This window comes from Odontesthes bonariensis, chromosome 8 (assembly GCF_027942865.1).
Source record: "Odontesthes bonariensis isolate fOdoBon6 chromosome 8, fOdoBon6.hap1, whole genome shotgun sequence".
In the NCBI taxonomy this organism is placed as follows: Eukaryota; Metazoa; Chordata; class Actinopteri; order Atheriniformes; family Atherinopsidae; genus Odontesthes; species Odontesthes bonariensis.
In genome coordinates this window covers 15,690,325-15,708,518 of record NC_134513.1, presented here as the reverse complement: position 1 = coordinate 15,708,518, position 18,194 = coordinate 15,690,325, and the positions used below count along the sequence as shown (strand labels likewise).

The 18,194-nt window shown below is 42.7% G+C and overlaps 1 protein-coding gene across 1 annotated transcript; it reads right to left on the bottom strand.

The window, feature by feature from the left end:
* Positions 1 to 9,328: 9,328 nt before the first annotated feature.
* Positions 9,329 to 16,500, bottom strand: e2f7 (E2F transcription factor 7). The gene is made up of 13 exons (XM_075472535.1): positions 16,317 to 16,500; positions 15,639 to 15,753; positions 15,008 to 15,307; positions 14,737 to 14,896; positions 14,189 to 14,428; positions 13,459 to 13,614; positions 13,230 to 13,373; positions 12,905 to 13,060; positions 12,688 to 12,772; positions 12,251 to 12,566; positions 11,848 to 12,010; positions 9,904 to 10,301; positions 9,329 to 9,691 (listed from the first exon to the last, which is right to left on the bottom strand). Exons 2-13 carry the CDS (start codon positions 15,732 to 15,734, stop codon positions 9,536 to 9,538), a joined length of 2,370 nt encoding a protein of 789 aa, XP_075328650.1. The 5' UTR covers positions 15,735 to 15,753; positions 16,317 to 16,500; the 3' UTR covers positions 9,329 to 9,535.
* Positions 16,501 to 18,194: the final 1,694 nt, after the last annotated feature.

Sequence of the window (18,194 nt, the reverse complement as noted above, 5' to 3'; positions counted from 1 at the left end):
CGAACCGGCGAGGAGTCAGAAGGTGCAAGCTATGTCGACCGAGAAGGTAAGAGTATTCAAATCTACCTGGGAGCGTGAGAGGGGTCTATTTGTTTTTGCGGTAGGTGTGCCAGAAAGCAAGTCGAAGTACTTCCGCTCAGCTCCCGGGCCGGTCCAGCAAAGTTACATAGCGCAGTTTTTCCAACTCAGACCCCCGAAGGGCATAGGAGACAGGCCAATCGTAATATTAAAACTCATTCTAGCCGCACAATTTTTTTCAAGCTGTTATTTTGAGGTAGAAATGTTACATAGTATTGCTTTAAGAGAATAAGGCACTTTAATTGGTTGAATATGTATAAAAATGTTTATTCATTTGTTTATTTATTGGTTGCACTTATTCATTGTTACATGGTTTGCAATAATTCATTATGTATGATATTTAACATTTTTCCCTTTGTTTTTTTTTCTATGAAAGGTTTTCACCTAAATGGCTAAATAACAATTTCATCATTTGAGTGGAATCCAGTCATCTCTGAGTTGAGGTCCAATCCTTTCAAGTCGGGGATACTGCACAGGGACTTTTAAACCAGGACTTGGCAGTGAAAACCGTGAGACCGGGAACTAGAAATCCAGGAAAGAAGTCCAGGAGCTGGGGCAGCAACAACCTGAAGCCTGGAAAAGAAACAGTCAAGTGAAGGGAAACGCCATCATTTAGAACCTGTACCTGTGACCAGCCGACAGACTGAAATTAAACATGGCTGACCAAGCTGCTGGAAAGTCAGCGGAGCAACTCAAGGGGGACAGGACGACAGCTAAAAGATGTTTCTCACGTCTGGTCAGCAGTATAAACGGACGTATAAAGACCTGTCCAAAGGAGTCAATTTGGCTTTGGATTCCACCAGCCTGATGAACGTGCCCTGGCCTGAGTCCCATCTCAAGTGCATCACCGCTCCGTAGGCATGTTCGCTTGCATCGGAGAAGGTGATTGCTGAGGGCCTGTTGGTGAAGCACGGGGGTGTCGGTGCTTTAGGATTGGAGAAATTCAAAACAACGCACAAATACAGGACTGGTGGAGAATACCCGGCTCTCGAAGCATACCTGATGCCATTACATGAGGAGCCAGTCCCCGAGACCTAGATGTGGATTCAGACAGAGCAAAATTGATTGATTTGATTTGGAGAGCAGCAAAAATGTTCATCAGACAAAATCAAGCCATGAACAGACCAAAGTGGAAGGTGGTCTCTTTAGCTGGAGTAACCCCTGTAAGAGAAAAGGTGGATGCCCTGAGAGACATTTTCCATGCGGCACAAGTGGGCACAGCATTCCCGGGCACCACTATTTGATTTACAAAGCTCAAGACTCTGGGCTGTTGCTTTGTGGACACAGAGTGCAAGCCTTCAGATTAAACCAAGTCAGCGCCCCTATTCTACGTTACGACGCCTGGGTGTCCATGCTGTTAGCCCAGGAGTCTCGTGATGGAGTGGCTGGAACCTTGCTCAGGATGAGGAGGAAGGCATGGGTCGTAAAGGGGAGGAGAATCGGCCAAAAGGTTGCCAATGGATGCATAGAAATGTCAACAAGTAACGGGGGACTTGCCGCCAAAAAGAACTGAGCCTGCTGCACCGTTCGAGTTCACACCTGTTGACCTTTTCGGACCTACCAAGTAGTAGACGACAAAAAGAAAAGAGTGACGCTGAAGGTCTGGGGAGTTGTCTTCTGCTGCATGGCCAGCAGAGCCATCCACACCAAACTAGTTAACGGAAGGTTTCCTGATTGCCTATCAAAGAATCGCAGCACTCAGAGGGAACCCAAGAAAGATCTGGTCAGATCAAGGCACCAACTTCATTGGAGCAAAGCCAGTCTTGGAGGAGCTGTACAGATTCTCAGACAGCCTCTCAGACCTGGAGGAGACCGCTGCAAGAAAATGGAACGGAGTGGATGTGGAACATTCATCCCGCTGATTCTCCACACAGGAATGCTGTAAGCATTGTAAAGACACCACTCCAGAGCCTTGGGAGGGAGTCTTCACTCAGTTACAGTGAGTTCCAAACAGCTCTTCTCCTAGCAGCCAACCTTGCAAATGAGCGCCTAATTGACGCCAGGGTACAGAGTGGGGAGGAATGCACCCAGTATGTCACACCCCATACTCTCCTACTTGGTCGAGCATCTCAGAGTGGGGATGTCGGAACTTTTGACTTTTCCAACTACCGCTTCGAGAGACTCCAAGCAATGCAGGCAGCGGTGACAAAGTTCTGGAGCCAACTCACTGGTCCGAATCTTTGTCAGAAGTAAGTGGCACACGGCACAAAGAAATGTCGCTGTAGTGTCGGGCTGCCAGGATTAGTCGACAAGTCACGATTATGTCGACTATTAAAATCGTCGACGACTAATTTAATAGTTGACCCGTCGTTCTTTTTTTTTTAAACTTTGTTTTTTCTCTCAAAACTGCTGGGGCACCTTCCACTGCCTCGTCTGCCTTTCTGTCCTTGTGGTAGCCCTACTGTAGGGGATGCCATTAACCCTTGAATAACATGTGGCTAGTTTACTTACCTTCTAAATGTTTATTTATTTACAAGTATAAGTGTTCAAATACAATAACTGTTAAAACTGTTAAAAAAATATATATATTAAGTGAGTAAGGCACTTTAATGAGTTGATTATGTATAAAGATGTTTGTTTATTTATTTATTCAGTGTTACGTGGTTTGCAATAATTCATTTTGTGCGATATTTAAAATTTTTTCCTTTGTTTGTTTTTGTCTATGAAAGGTTTTCACCTAAATGGCTAAATATACTGTTTCATCATTTGAGTGGAATTGCACAGGGCCCTTTAAACCAGGACTTGACAGCCATCGTGTAGCATCCCCTCCTCTTTTTCGACAGCAGTCTGTAAACATCTGGTTACATCTGGAGACGAGCTGCTTGGCCTTCGGAAGAGGAATGTCTGACGGGTCTTCTTTGTGTTTAGGGATGTATCAAATCTCTACCGGGAAGCCATGCCGTTGCGATGGATACAATCCATGCTTACAATACATAGTGATTTAAGTTATCTATGTTACAATCTATGTACCAACTCCAAGAATTCAACCCACATTTGGATTTAAAACATTTTCAATGTTACTATATCCCATTTGGACCACACTCATTCGTAGTAGGGCCAATAGAAATAAAAACATCGTGAAAATACAAGAAATTCACAACTACAGGCAATATTTGGAGCATCAGTACATACAGATATAAATAGATACTTAACAATTGCATATGCATAAGTAATAAAGATAAATGTTTCTATTTAGAGAGTAGAGGTACTCTCAGACCGAATTACTTTTAAATGGTTGGGAATGATGAGGAGCACGTTGTAAAGTTAGCATGCTGCTCAAATGTCCCAAACACCTCCCTGGAGGTCCTTGGATAGGTTCAGCAGGCTCCCTGTTGTTACTTGGAGTCCACTGGACACATGGGAGAGTCGGGTCTGGTTTCATCATTTCACGGTGCTGCTGCAGCCCATTGTTAGAGTCCTTGTTGTCTTTTGTCTCTTTCCTTTCTTCGCTTCATTCAGCCTCGACTTTCTCCTCTTCGACGCTTCGATTCCTCTCGCAAAGCTTTGCCGCACGAGCCGATTTTTCTTGCAGCGCCGCATGACCCCCTGCGCCTGTTGCTCTGTGGTTGTCCTCCATGCTTTTAAAATTCAAGAGTGCTTTGTGGAGTCTCTGAATTTTCTGGGAGAGACCAAGATTTTTGGTGTGAACGATCATGGCAGCAGATTGGATTTCGTGACTCTGGCTGTTGAAGGTTTTAATTTGGTTGACCTCGTTGTCAAGCTTCTCGTATTCGGCCAGCAACTCGGCCCTTTTATCACAAGCGGCAGCAATCTGACGTTTGCACGTATTAAATTCTTCAATCCAGGGTTTTTCACATTCATACTGTCCCCTGAGTTCCTGGATTTTAAATTGGAGTTTGTAGTTGTAATCCAGTATAGCCTTTCTTTCATCTTTCACGGCTGAATAATGGAGCCTCATCCTGTCTTCAAACTTAAGTTTGTCTTGCAAGTTCTGAAGCGTTTGCCCCAGATCTGTGTTGCTCAGGCGTAAAGACTGGTTCTCGCTCTCCTTTTTCTCACACTTCTCCTTCAGGTGATCTCCTTGCCTTCTGCAGTTCCTGAACCTGCCTTTGCAGTTGATTATTTTGCTGGGTCAGGGCTTTGTTCTCCATTTTTAGTTTCCTGTGTTCTTGGTCCAAAGCGGCGCGATCCTTTAGTTTTAAGTCAAGAGCCGCAATTTCTCTCTGGAGAGCAGTGTTGTTTTGGACTAAGTTGTCTTTTCCGTCCCTTTCCATCCGATATTTATCTTCCAAAGCTGTTTGAGCCTGATATTGCTGAGTTAAGTGCTTGACTCGCTTTTTTTCAAGTGCTTGTTTACGTCACTTGCAGCCTTTCTCTCGGCTTTGAGTTCTTTGTATTGCTCCTGTAGATTCTCGGTATTTTCCAGCTTAGTGTTGACTTGATCCTTTTGCTGAGCCAGGGTGCCATTCTTTTGATTGGAATCCCACCAACAATGGAGACAGGCGGATCTGTCCCACCCAAAAATGATTTTATATCTGTCAGGTTTCCGATATCTGTCCTCCTCCAATGTTAAATTCATTCCTATGCCCTTGGGTGTCTCTTTGGGGTTTGGTAAGAAATTATTGGGTCTAATATTATTATTATTGTTTGACAATATACGTCATATGTGAGCAGGGGGAAGGATGCTTTGTTCCACTCTTTGCATCACTCTATATGATAAGGAACCAATGAAAAGCTTTAACAAAAGGTTGGTCCTCCGCCTACGATCCAAACCCTTTTTGTTTAAAAAAAAAATAAATAAATGAACGTGTTCAGTTTGTATAATTATGATCTGGCCTTTGAATGATCATTCATTTCACGATGAGAGCTGTGTTATACAAATTTACCACATTACATTTGCTCAAATCTGAAGTTAGTGTGAGACTCCACTCTTTTGTATGGCGCAAGATTCAGTGGCAATGTTAAAATGTCCCTTCATTAATACATATAGACTCTTAAGTGGAATGGGTAAAGCATCCTTAACATCACCTATTGAAATAAGAAAATAGAGGAATGGCAGTAAATGCAGAGTTTACTTATGAGATAGAAAAATAAAAATGTGGTTTTCACTCAAATCAACTGTCGGTTGGCTTCAACATTACTGTGATTATACTCATTTTTAAAAAATGGTTTGTTGCATAATAAAAGTTACAATCTTTCCTTTTGTAAAATTACTTGAAACTGGGGTACCTCAAGTATTTGAGGTCGAAGTAATTTAATGTGGCCTATAGAAAGTGCATTGAGATAAGTATCTTCGAAATTACTATTGGTTCTGAGAAAACATTTGCAAATATTCACTACTTACCAAACATACTGCAAAGTGTACTGGAAGAAACCACACTGAAAACAGCAGTCGCAGGTCTTCTAAAGGCGTACTATGTGCAGTTTCCAGAAGTCCGAGACACTTTTTGCTTGTATTCTGCAATTGACAGTGCTTCTTACATGCAGTTAGTACAATCCCAATCTGGAACATGAGAGTGTGCAAATGTGTTTAAAGAATACATACATAGGCAAGTCAAAGTAAATCAAAGACTAAACAATTTAATACTTTAAAAAATTGCTCATCTGACACCTTCGAAGATAATAATGTTGCCTATCAATGAATGAATGGATCAATGACTGGCATGGTAACATACGAAAGTGCGCCATTTTACTAGCCTGGGCGAAAGCCGACTGTTGACTCCGTCCAACAGTCTGGAAAAACCCAAGAGGAATCCGTTTCCATGGAGGGTGGGACCTTACCCAGCAACTTAAATTCATTGGAGTTCCCTTAACCAATCAGTAATGTTTAGAAATGACGTTGGTTATGCGCCGAGGTTCATGCTTACTCTCGCGAGGCTCTAGCTCGCGAATCACGCTTCCCACATCCGCTTTCATTATACCGGTTCCATTTGATAAATCAAACTTTTCCCAAAGGCAGTTGGAAGGAGAGCTACGACATCCTTGCCACTAACAAAATTGACAAGGCATTCCTCTTGCTCTTGTTTTAATTGTGTAACGCTCTCCAGAGTTGAGACAACTTCATGGATAGCTTCTAGCGTTCTTCCGTCGCTATGTTTATTTCCGCTGTGGTTGAACTACAATTATATGGACTACAATGGAGATCGCAACTGTTTGCTGATTGGCAAAACACTGAGCGAACCGAGGTAGGGGGATTTGGCCAGACTATGTGCGGAGCCAAAATCTTTGGGCGGAAGTACGTAGGATGACGTCGCCAGGCTACCATTTTACTGCTGTAGTTGGTGTTTTAACTATAGCAAATTCTATTTGAGCAGTTTTGTTATAAACCAACTATTTCTAAGCCTGCATGATTTGAATGGAAATTTCCAAGTTAAAAAGTGAATAATGACAATAGATTTTACTCGATACATGTCGTAAAAAAACTTATTAATTTGCCTCGTAAAGAAACGTGGAATGAAGTTAAAATCCTCAAATGAAGCAAAAGTATTTTAGAAATTACTTTTGAAATATACTTGTGAAAAATACTAATCAAATGATATTGAGATATGTTGAGAAAGACTAGACTAAATGTGTATTCAGTATCACAAAGCTGTATATTGAAATAATGTTAAAGGACTACGTTTTATGTGAACTAGACGCGCTCTTATTTTTCAAACGAACCCACCCATCTGAAAAACTGTCAACTGCATTTTTCTTTTGAAGTAAAAAATTGAGAGATAACTGTCAACAGGCCTTTTTTCACAGGAGACATTTGACAGTAAGAACACACGGTTGTGAATAACTGAACTACATTTCGTGTCTTGGTCAAAACTGGAAGTCAGCAAGCACAATACCTGGGTCAACTGAATAGAGCCAAACTATCTCTTTTTTTCCTTTTCTGATATTTTCAATCTTTATGCTAAGCTAGGCTGAATGTCTATGCTATGCTAAATTTAGCTGTGCCCAGGCTTTTGCTTCATATCCAGAACATATGTCACAGCAGTATCTGTCTAGATTAGAAAAACTTGTTTTTTTTATCCTGAAACAAATTCAGAAATATAGTAACTAAAGTAGAGTAGAAACAAAATTATTCATAAGCTCAATAGCTGCACTTATGAATAAGTGTAGCTAACTAAAACCTACATGTTTTAGCTAAATAAATTTCAACATAGGGTATCTTTTGACCAAAATACAGAAATACAGGACTTCCTCTGAGTGGCATGGAGCCCTCGTAAATGCACCTATTTGTCTTAGTCAAATCAAAATGTCTGCCGTGAAAAGGGTTTTTAGCCAGTATTGCTAAATGCCAGTACCGTAGTAGTGGAGAATTTGGCACTCTATGGTAGCGCCAATTCTGGGTTATGAGAATATCTGTGATAATTTTAAGCTAGCTGTTGATTTTTTTTTTTATTTTTTTTTTTTCTCAAGTAGTTATATTTCGGAGTGTTTCATGGTCAAATTTTACTTGGCAAAACTATATCTATAAAAAGGTAATTGTTCAATCTGCTTGCTTTAGAGCAATAAATGCTTTTCACATGAGCCACATGTCCATTGGCTGCTCCCTCGGCTCACATTTAGAGGTCGGATAAAGCTTTGCTAGCTTCATGTTTTTGCCATCTGACAGATGGTTTGTTAAATGTGCCATCTAAAAGAGCTGATCTTTTTTCTACTTTAGAGGAAAAACAGAGCAGCTTAATTACAGTTTAAATGTAATAATAAATACCTCCACCACCACAATTTCACCTAAAAGAAAAAAAGATTAGCATTTTTATTTCCGGGGGGACAAAAGAAGGAAAAAAAACAGGACTATTTCATCCCCCCATTTTCTATACCCGCTGAATCCGTTGGTCGGGTCGCAGGGGGGCTTGAGCCTATCCCAGCGGTCATTGGGAGAGAGGCGGGGTAAGAACCATTTCAATATAACATAAATGAATAAAGTGAAAGTACACACATGGTCAAATATCTTACAAAATAATGTACATTTTATTTAAAGTTTGTGAAAGCCATAGAAAACCAGAATGCTCCAGAACTACAGAAAGAGCAGAGCTACAGAGAAGGAACAAAAACAGAGTTTTTAGAGAGAAACAGCTACTGGAACCGAGTGCAACGGTCATTCTTTTCAAAAACGGGGGCAGCAGCATTTAACCTGGTTTTGTTAAAGTCTTGAATGACGCTAAAACCGACAATGTAAAAAAAATAAATGGCCAATATAAAACTGTACACGAACGACAACGAGTCCACTGCACAGAACGAATTACCGTATGTGTACACATATTTTGGTGTGAAACAGCGATCATGTCCTAAATGATTGATGTACAAAGCGCCAATATTTGTGTTTGCGTGTCTGGAAACAAGGAAATGAACTTGAGAAAATGCCAGCTAGGTGCCTTAAACCAAGGCATTTGACCTTAACAGCACATTCTGGGTATCTCTATGTGGAGCCACAAAAAAAAAAAAATATATATATAAGCTCTGTCTATTTTCCCTTAATAATTAAAGGATTATCTTTTTTTTTTTTTTCCTTTTCATTTTACAGTACTTTTGATATAAATTACATTTAGTACTACAATTCAAGTACCTGAGAGCATTGTCTAATAGTCATCAGTAATAGTGCCGGGGGGCTTGGTGGTCAATCTTAAAGACAAAATCAAAAAAGGATTATTTGTCGTCCTGATGATTGATTTCAACAGTTCAGATACTTAAAAGGCTGTAAACATTTAAGGCTCTAGTGATTTTCAGTTCCACCTCCTCTCAAAAATGTCTAAAATGAGTGGAGGGAAGATTGTCCTACCACTGTCATTGTAAATTAGTGATCAGCAGCAAGTAAAATTCCTTTTTACATCTTCATAATGTAACAAAATTGGAAGGGTCCCACAAAACTAAATCACTTCAAAACTTAGGTGTACATTTGATAAATCCTTAGTGCTAAGAAGAAAAAAAAGGTACATGTTCCTTTACAATCCAAGTAATCAACATATATTAGCTTAAGTATAAATAGCAATTGGGCCATAATATATAAAAGATGTGGAGTTAGGTAGCTTGATCATGTTTGGGAGAGCAAATTAAGGCTGAAATGTAAAAGAAATGTTGTGGTTTTTTTTTTTTTTTAAATAAAATATAGCGATGATAGACTCCCACCACTGGAGGGCCCTGTTACATTGGCAATACAGCATCACTTGTTTCCTTTTGAGTTCGAATGTCCCATAATCTAACCATGAGGCACATTTTAACTGTTAACATTTACAATAAATAACAGCGTTTCATTTCAAAATGTAACACAATTTACTAAAAAACTGAAAGTTATCAGGAAAAAAATGAAGACACTTCTCCTGAAATGTTTCATTTTTTTTTTTAGAAAATAGTTCATTTCAAGTCACTTAGGTCTTTTGCCTCACATTTTTTTCTAAGACACTCTTGAAGAAAAATAAGCACCAGAAGGCTATTTGAACCATATTCTACCATTTCAAGATCAACACCTGTGTAAAGACACGTTTCACATAAGCTCTCAGCCCTTCATTCAGACCGCCGGTGGGTGGCCAATGTCCAGTCTCCTCTGTGCTGAGCCTCTTTTTCGGGCGGCTGGCACAGGACTGAATACACTTCCCAGAGTTCCCGGAGTCTGGAAGAAAGCTTTCGAAGAGGAAACCATGGCCTCCTTTGGAGTATGTGGAGTCTGTAAACAGAAAGAAGAGTTTGGACAAGAGCATCAGTCCTAGTTTAATGAGTTGGATATTAATCAGATAGAAGAAAAACCTTCCACTGAACGGATGCTACATGTTGTGTTGTGGCATTTTGAAAACACCCAATACCAGACGGCCCATGCATCAATACGAAGACCCGTTATGATTAGAGCAGAGAAGGGTTTGTGGTACAATCAGCTCTTACCAGTGGTTCCAGTGGGTTAAGGCTGCTCGTCTGTCGGGGTCCCGCGGGAGAATGCGGCGCGCCCGCCGCTGACACGTAAAGTCTGCTCTGTTCTGGAGTGGCCGGCGACGAGGCTGGCGAGCTGCTGATCTCAGGCGCCGCTGCTATGGTGTAAGGTGTCGCCCCCACCATAAAGTGGGTGGGTGACATCATGGCAGGCACACTGAAACTCAGTTTCGTGGGTTTATCAGAGACTTGCTGCTGTACACCGCCGGCCACCAGGTTGTAGTGGGAGAGGGCGGCCGAGGGCACCAGGACGTACGGCAGTGCCATGGCGGGCACACTGCCGGAAGAAAGTGCTACACTGGCTGATGGCTGTCCGGCTGGTATGAAGTTGAGGAAGTTGAGGTTGTTTAACCCTGGATTAATTAAAAAACAAAACAAAAACAGAGTACCTGGTAAGATGTGCTTAAGATTTCAGTTTGATTGTCTGCTATGTTTTGGAAGTAATTTTTTTTTTTTAAACATACAATAATGTAGAATGTGTGGTTTTTTTTGTTTTTCAAATCCTAAGGTTTCAGGCTTTATTGAACAAAAAAAAAATATATAAAAAAAATAAATAAATAAAAAAATCATCTAGTCCTTTCCAGGTCTTAAAACTAGGTAAATACAACCTCGGATAAACAACATTACATACTGCATTGTGTCATCATTTAACTAGAAGTGAGCCAAAATACTGAAGTTGTAGATTCTGTTATTGCACAGCTTGCAGAAGCACCTTTTTCACAACAGTGCTGCAGTTAATTAAGGTCTGCAAAGAGAGACACGGCTCCCAAGGTCCCACCGCAGCCTTTCAATCAGGCTGAAGTGTGAACTTTGACCGGACCATCGCAACACTTTGATTCTTCTTCAGTCGTACATTCGCGAATTCACCTGCAGCAAGTTTGCTCTTCACCAACTCCATCTTCTTCTCTGCTAAAGGCGTGCACGCAGCGGTGTCATGTCTGTCCCCGCTCCATGCAGACTTTCGTTACGGTAGATAGATACTTTATTGATCCCCAAGGGGAAATTCACCATGATTCACGGTAAACAGCAGCGATGATTAATAAATTTTTTTTTTTTTTCCCACTGGGCGGAAAAGATTAAGCCAGAGGACCGACCCGAACCGAGTCCCACCACCATCTGACCTTGGGGTGAGTATGAGTGTTCGAAACCACATACTACTCATACTGACTTTTTTCCCAGATGCATACTAGATTCGCCAAAATGTTGGGCATGTATCATGAGGTTACTACTCATACTGAAACTACCCAAGATGCAACGTAACGTGACGTCGCCGATCGTCATTTCCTGTCAAAACGGCAGTTACAAGCTAGCTACAACGAGGGTAGATTCACTTCCTGTTTTCAAAACAAAAGCACCGATTGTATCGTAATGGCTTTCCCTATGATAAAAAGGCAACGGGTATTTTATTTTGTGAAAATAACCGGAAGTGCGTTGCTCACTACGGCTAGTAGCGCCGAATTCCTCAGAACAAAATGGTAAATAGCCGGTATTTTGTCAGATTTTCAACACCTTGGTGATCTAAACGACTACTTTCTCGCCCGAAAATGTTTCAAATGTTGCTAAAGTTTACAGAGTTAAGAGCTTAAGTGAAATCAGCTTCAAGTCCGTGCATTGTGGGTAAACGCTCTGCATACTGTCTGATCGATCAGACTGCCGTATATAGTATGCGGCTTCGAACACAGCCTATGGATGATCCATTAATCAAGGAGTTTTGATTAGCAGAACCCGGCTGCAGCGTACCCTCTTAATTCTAAGGGAAGCTGGTAGTGGTTTAGGTTGTTTTTAAATCACTAAATAATGACACTGTGTGATACGCCATGTGGCATTTTTCATCCGAGATTGAATTTGACAAATGTTAAGACCTGGAAACGAGCCGATTCAAAGTCAGACATACGCTACCTGCGTTGTTGGGTACGTAGAGGTAGTGTGATGGCGCAGCGTGCTCGCTGCTGCCGCCAAGTTGACTCTCTGCGAGCACCTGCTCGTTGGGGAAGGCCGATGAAGTCCTGGTGTTAGCCATCTGTGAACACTCCGCTGCTTCTCTCTGAGGTTCAGCTCTCAACTACAAAGACAAACCAACAATGAGAATGAGTGAACCTGGAGTAGCTGAGGGGAAACGGACGAGACACGGAACTGAACCATTTCAATGCAGCCTTTATGCAAGCGTCTTATTCAGCAGTATGATTTATTGCTCAAAAACTTGAATGGCGTTGTTCCCAATTAGTTGAAACGAACGATATTACTAATCGACATTTTTCGCTTGTGAAATATTCAAACAAATCATCACCCAGCTCCAGCTTACCATGCCACATTCCTCTAACCCAGAATTCCTTTTCTTTTTCACTACCATCCCCTCCTCCCCGCTTTCCTCCTTCCGTCTCTTCCTCTCCTCCCCAGACTCCACCGTGGGTGACACCGGCCCTTCGGGCATCTGCTCGGCCTTGTCCTGCGCCCTGTACAGCATGACCACGGAGGGCTGGGACAGGCTGGGCAGGTAGGCCAGGCAATGGGGAGACGAGAGGAGGAGATGCTCGAGGTGGGGCTGAGTGGAGGACAGGGGCAGGGAGCCGCTGCTGCTTTGTGTGATGCGATTGTGAAGTGGCGTGCCGGGGCGGCTGCTGGAGAAAAACAAAAAAACAAATAAGAAGCGCAGAAATTAGCACAAGCTAGTTGAAGAAGACGGTAGAAGCAAATAAGATTCAGTCAGGGAAAGGCCTCAGATTTATAGCCTCAACTCACTCGGCATTATTTCCAGACTGCAGATGACACGCTGCGCTGTTGCTCATCGTCTTTCCGGAAAAATCCACGGGCTGGTTTGGCAGGCCTGAAGTGTGAAGAACAAAAGTTTGACATTCTGCGAGAATCGTCTCGAGCTTTACGCCACAAAACGAAAACGACGAACAAACAAAACAAACCCCAAAACACGTCAATTTTCCACAGTTGTTGGTTCTCGTACCTGTGAGGTGGCAGCGTGGGCTGCTGGGCGCAGAGCTGACCTGCCGCTGCACGGCGAAAGGAGCAGGCGCCATGTTGAAGGAGGCGTGACGGGCCATTTTAGCTTTCCTGAGGTCCTGGCTGCTCGAAGGCTCAGAGGCTAGATTTAAAGGGTTTCCTGAAGGCAATGTGGGAAAACAGTTACAAATGCTATTATTCAACAATACATTTTTACAGTTTTATCAAAAACGCCTTTTGGGATGAATGATGCACAGCAAGCTTTCTCACTCTCACGAGTTTCAGAGCTACTGTGGTTCAAGTTCAGCGAGTTCGCCCTCAGCTCTCACCGGCATTTGCAGAGTTGCCGAACTCCACCGGGCCGAGCCACTTGAAGGCCGGCTTCCTTCCCCTCTCCTCGCTGACGTGAACCTTCTTGATGAGGCCCAAGCTCGTCAGCACGTTGGCGATGTCGTACAGACGCCGCACCTTAGCTGGAGACACACGAAAGATTAAACATTTTCGATGCGATTTCACCGACTTTGCTGAATATGCCGCAGCTCCGCTGGCGTTTCTTACTTTTGTACTTGCTGTGACTCGAGGAGTCCTGACTCTCCTCGATGAGGATCTTCGCCGCCGCGTCCAGAGTGACGGTCTGAGTTTTGGACACCAGGAAAAGCATGACAAACTTCTGGCTCATGATGCGCAGAGATTTATCCTTCCTGTTGCCAGCAACTGCAAAACAGGGATGTAATGTACTCAAGTTTATGCAACGTCAGCCAGGAAGAAGCATTAATGGCAACAGTTTGCAGAACAACATGTTCCGTATATAAAATACTGAAACTAATTTGCAGAAAGCAGCCTTTGAGCCAGTTTATAAGACGTGTCGCTACAACAAAACTCTGAAATGTGTCAGTCTACGCCGCAGCCGTCCTTTGGCTGCTTAAAGTATCTGTTTTGTCCTCTGTGGTCATCAGACTCTGTACGTGTAGAAACTAACCACTTTGAATATCAAAGCCCGACACAAGGCTTTACTTTGGTAAACTCCATCTTTGTAATGAGTGCTGTTGCCATCAGTCAGATCACCAACAAACACAAGCCCTGTCACTATAGAAACCAGCCTATGGGTTTCAGACTTTATTCAGCTTGTCAAGATAAGCTGGCGGCTCTTGATCTTGAGATCAAGCTTATTCCTAAGCTCCTACACTTGTTGGCGTTGAACCGATACTCTTTTCCAGTCACTGTTCAATAAACTTGTGCAGCGATGGATGGGATGTTATTTTGCCTACATTCGATCTCCGTTTATTACCGTTGCCAGCATCCGTCTCCCCGCCATCGTCTTCGCGGCCCTGTCCGGCCTTCTGGCTGTCAGCAGCCAGATCCATCTGGAGGTGGTAGCCTTGCTCTCGGCCCTTCCGCTGCAGGTCATCCAGTGTGGCCTGCAGCTGCTGACGGCCGTGCCAGGTGTAGCTGTTCTTGGCTATCCGGCCCACAATCATGAGGGATTCCAACACGTTGACGATGTCGTAGATACGCCGCCGCTCCACTCCTGGCGTAAGCGAAAGTAAGAGAAATGACACGCCGAAATGAGGGGGCTTTATTGAAAGGGATCAAGATTATGAAACCAAAGGCATTCTCATGACCTTTACTTTAAAATGCAGCAGCATTGTTCCAATAACTAAAAAAAAAAAAAAAATATGTACATCTCCACCCTAAACCAGTAACAAAAAGCTTTACAATGCTCATGAAACGCACATTAGCCGCTTCCACCATCTTCCCACTCTTCTGAGGCGTCTACAATAATGACATAGGTGCCAACCAAGCTGGATTACAGAAGCATCTTTCACCAGTTCTTACCTAGATTGGTTGCCACCTCATCCAGTGAGATCCAGATGGGTCTGTGCGGTGGTGGGTAATCAGGGTAAAGGGCCAGGAACTTTTGGCAAAGCAGGCCAAGACTCTTCTGCTTTCTGCTTGGCTTCTTCTCCGTGTCTTCCTCTTCATCCGCAGCTTCGAACTAGGCGGGCAGATAAATGCATGTTTACAAAAAAGCCTTTGGATTATCGAACATCTCAGATTAGAACCTGTAATCACCATGCAGCGCGTCTTAAAGGGCACATCTTTTTACCTGACAACAGTCTTCCACCTCCTCCACCAAAGTCTCTGGGCTTGTCGGCTTGCTTTTGTCGTTCTCTATCGGTCTGAACAGCACCTTTTTCATCTCTCTGTCACGGATGTCTGGGCTCGCCGCACTGATCAGCATCTTCAGATTGGCAGTGGGCGTCCAAGGCTCGGCCGTTGCCGTGTGCTTGATGGGGGTGATTTGGGCCAGGTCAGGGGTCGAACCCTTCCTGGTCAGTAAAACGGGGACGGCCGACTCCGCCGCCTTCAGTGGGGTCGATCTTCTCCTCTCGGTGTGCATGTTTTCCTGTTGATGGAGAGTTTCAAACTTTCAAATGATGCGGAAACAAAAAAAAAAAAAAACGTGACATCACACAAGCAACACTGCACCCTGTTGAATACACCACCTTACACCAGGAGCTGTAAGTGGCTAAAATAAACAAATGAATTAAATGGTCATGGTCAGGAAGTCAAATGTTCATTTTAGGAGAAAGAAAGCTAAGAGTACTGATGAACTTTTATGGGGGGGCGGTTAAATAACAAGTGCAACTTTTCTCCTAAGATGCCATGAAATCTCTAACATGCAAAATCTGCTAAAACCAAAAGTTTAAAAAAAAAAAAAGTCCTCTTTCGCCTACCTTTTGCTCACTTTGGCCCCCATCCTCCTTTGGATCTACCGCGAAACTTTTCCTCGAACTTGTGAGGTCTTTCAGTGCCAGGCATTCAACTTCCATCTGGGAAAACTGGGGTTTTCTGGAGTAAAGACGAAAAACATGCAGTCAGAACAAGATCATCTAGCATGTATCTGATCCGGTAGGATAGTGTAGCTGAAGATGCCTCGGTCGCTAATGGAAAAGTCAGTGCAGTGGTCAGACGAATTTGGCGCAAAGAACATCAGCTAACTAGCACCTAGCAAGCTAATTACGCTCCTATCCTCAACTTTACAACCTTTGCTATGAGCTTAACATAACCTGCCAAACAGCAGCAAATACAGTAAGTTGGGAACTGTGAGTATTATTGCACAGCGACGAATACATTTGTTTAAATCTAAGCTGTAAACTGTGTTGTACCGTTACCGTTATCAGCCTACTAAAGCGCCAGTTCGCTCACATTAGTCCAAATTACCGCATCCATTTAGCTGCAGATGAGCTTCTGTACAGCACTAAATACATCTCTGCAACTTACTGACAGCCAATAAGGCTAATTTGACTTTAATTAGCTGCTTTGCTCTGGATAGTAGCTCATTTGAATACGGACAGCATGACCCGGTGATACAGACAGCAGGAAACTACTGGAGGGAAAGCATGATTATTCACCTTTTGCGGATGTTGATGAAAATATTCCGCTCCGTTTGGTTTTTGCGTCTTGTCACCGTGTAGATTCTTCAGACCAACATAGCAGGCTATTTCCCTCTTCAAAACTAGCGGGCAGTTCTCCTCAGCATGTACCTTTACTCCTGTAACATTCTTATCCTATCAGATATCACCCTGACTCTGTACTGTCCCGAGGAGTGTTTTGCAGCACCCGCTCAAGCTTGTTTTCTGGCGCTCTACAGCAGCTGGAACACGCCAGCCAATCATAGCCCATTTGCCCGCTTGCGTCATAGATGTCCAGCCACTCAGCATCAGAGTGCTGAAATCGTTCCTCCGTTTTTACCAATAAGGCGGGCGGACGACCACGCCTCCCGAGTTGTGTTGGCGGGGCAACCGGCGCGTACAATCTAAGAAGTGTTTAAAACTGAGGTCTCACTCTGCGGCTGTTTTGTGTTTTTTTTTTAAATACATGTATTTTACGGATACAGTTGAAAGTGTTTTGTCTTATAAAAGCCGATGAAATTGTTTTCAACATAAACTAAAAGCAATTTTGCAAAAGAACAATATATATAAATACATATAACATCAATTTGGATATATATACAAAACTTTAATTTATAAAATAATCTGAAATAATAAGTGCGACTTGCATAAGAAAATGCATAAGAAATCAATCACATGCTGTGTAGCAACTGGTGCATTTAATGATTACTTTCTCAGCTCCACACATCTTCAACTTCAGAAAACAAAACCATTAGAGGACAATAGTGTGTCACGGGGTTTGAATCGAGTAAGTCATCGCCTGCGCAGACTATCTTTGATTTTCAGCTGATAGGTTTCTCCCTTGAAACCCGCTTTTTCTACCACGATGACAACTAAAGTCGTAAAAAAAAAAAAAAAAAAAAAAAAAGAAGAAGCTATCGATAATATCTTTGACCTGATGGCTCGTGCCTTTGTCTCTGTGGTTGGCTGTAATTAGCCCTGCTGCCTAAAGACAGACAGATGGGAGGCAGGCGGGGGTTAACACGAACGGCGCTTTCTATACCTGGTCCATAGCGCGAAAAGTTGCCGTGGGAAAGAGGGATCAGGTTTTGGAAGTTTGGTCCCGCCCTGCATGCAAACAGTTCCTCTGGTGGGGGTCGCCCCAAGTGTGTGCGTAACAGCCTTCAATCCACAAATCTGCCGCCAAACACTACACAAATCAGTGCAGAAGGGTGCAAACTGATTTTAGATATTGAAAGCATTGAATGTTTGCATACTTTTATTTGACAGTATATTTTTTACTTAATCCCCAACTAATTTTCAACAAAAAGTAAGGTATAAGCATGCACAATTAAAACCTAGAAGATCATACACATAATGAATAGAATAGCAGAAACATTATGATTAAAGGGATACTTAAATATTTTCTCCTTATGGAAAGTTTATGCTCCTACCTACTGAAATCCTTCAAATGAAACAACTTCTTTATTTGGTTGAGTAGAAAGTCATCCGCTTTTCATATTTGAGTCAAAGCTGTGACGGACAGGCTACTGTTTTTACACCAGTTCTGGTGTAAATAGTCTTTTAAATGCTGGTAAACCCACTAAAACATGCGGATTCAAGACTTTTCTGAGGGCCGGTTGTATCCAGAGTTTGCACGCAGCACAACTTGTTTCATCTTTTGTTTTTCTTAAATGCCTTGGAGCTCCTAAAGCTGGTCTTTACACTCCCCATTCCCACCTTGAATTACATTCACTGTTTAGGTTGGAATCCAACTGACAACTGGACCTGGAACTGAGAAGTCATTTTGGCAGAAATCTATGTTATTAAGTCTATGTTTGCACGCTGCTCTTGCCAACCAATTTTAAGTTGTGTCATCGCTAACATTATTCAAGTTAA

Coding starts and splice junctions, on each gene's coding strand:
- e2f7 (XM_075472535.1), bottom strand. CDS start 15,734: ATGGAAGTTGAATGCCTGGCACTGAAAGACCTCACAAGTTCGAGGAAA. Junction 15,308..15,638: donor GGGGCCAAAGTGAGCAAAAG/GTAGGCGAAAGA, acceptor CTCCATCAACAG/GAAAACATGCACACCGAGAG. Junction 12,567..12,687: donor CAGTCTGGAAATAATGCCGA/GTGAGTTGAGGC, acceptor GTTTTTCTCCAG/CAGCCGCCCCGGCACGCCAC.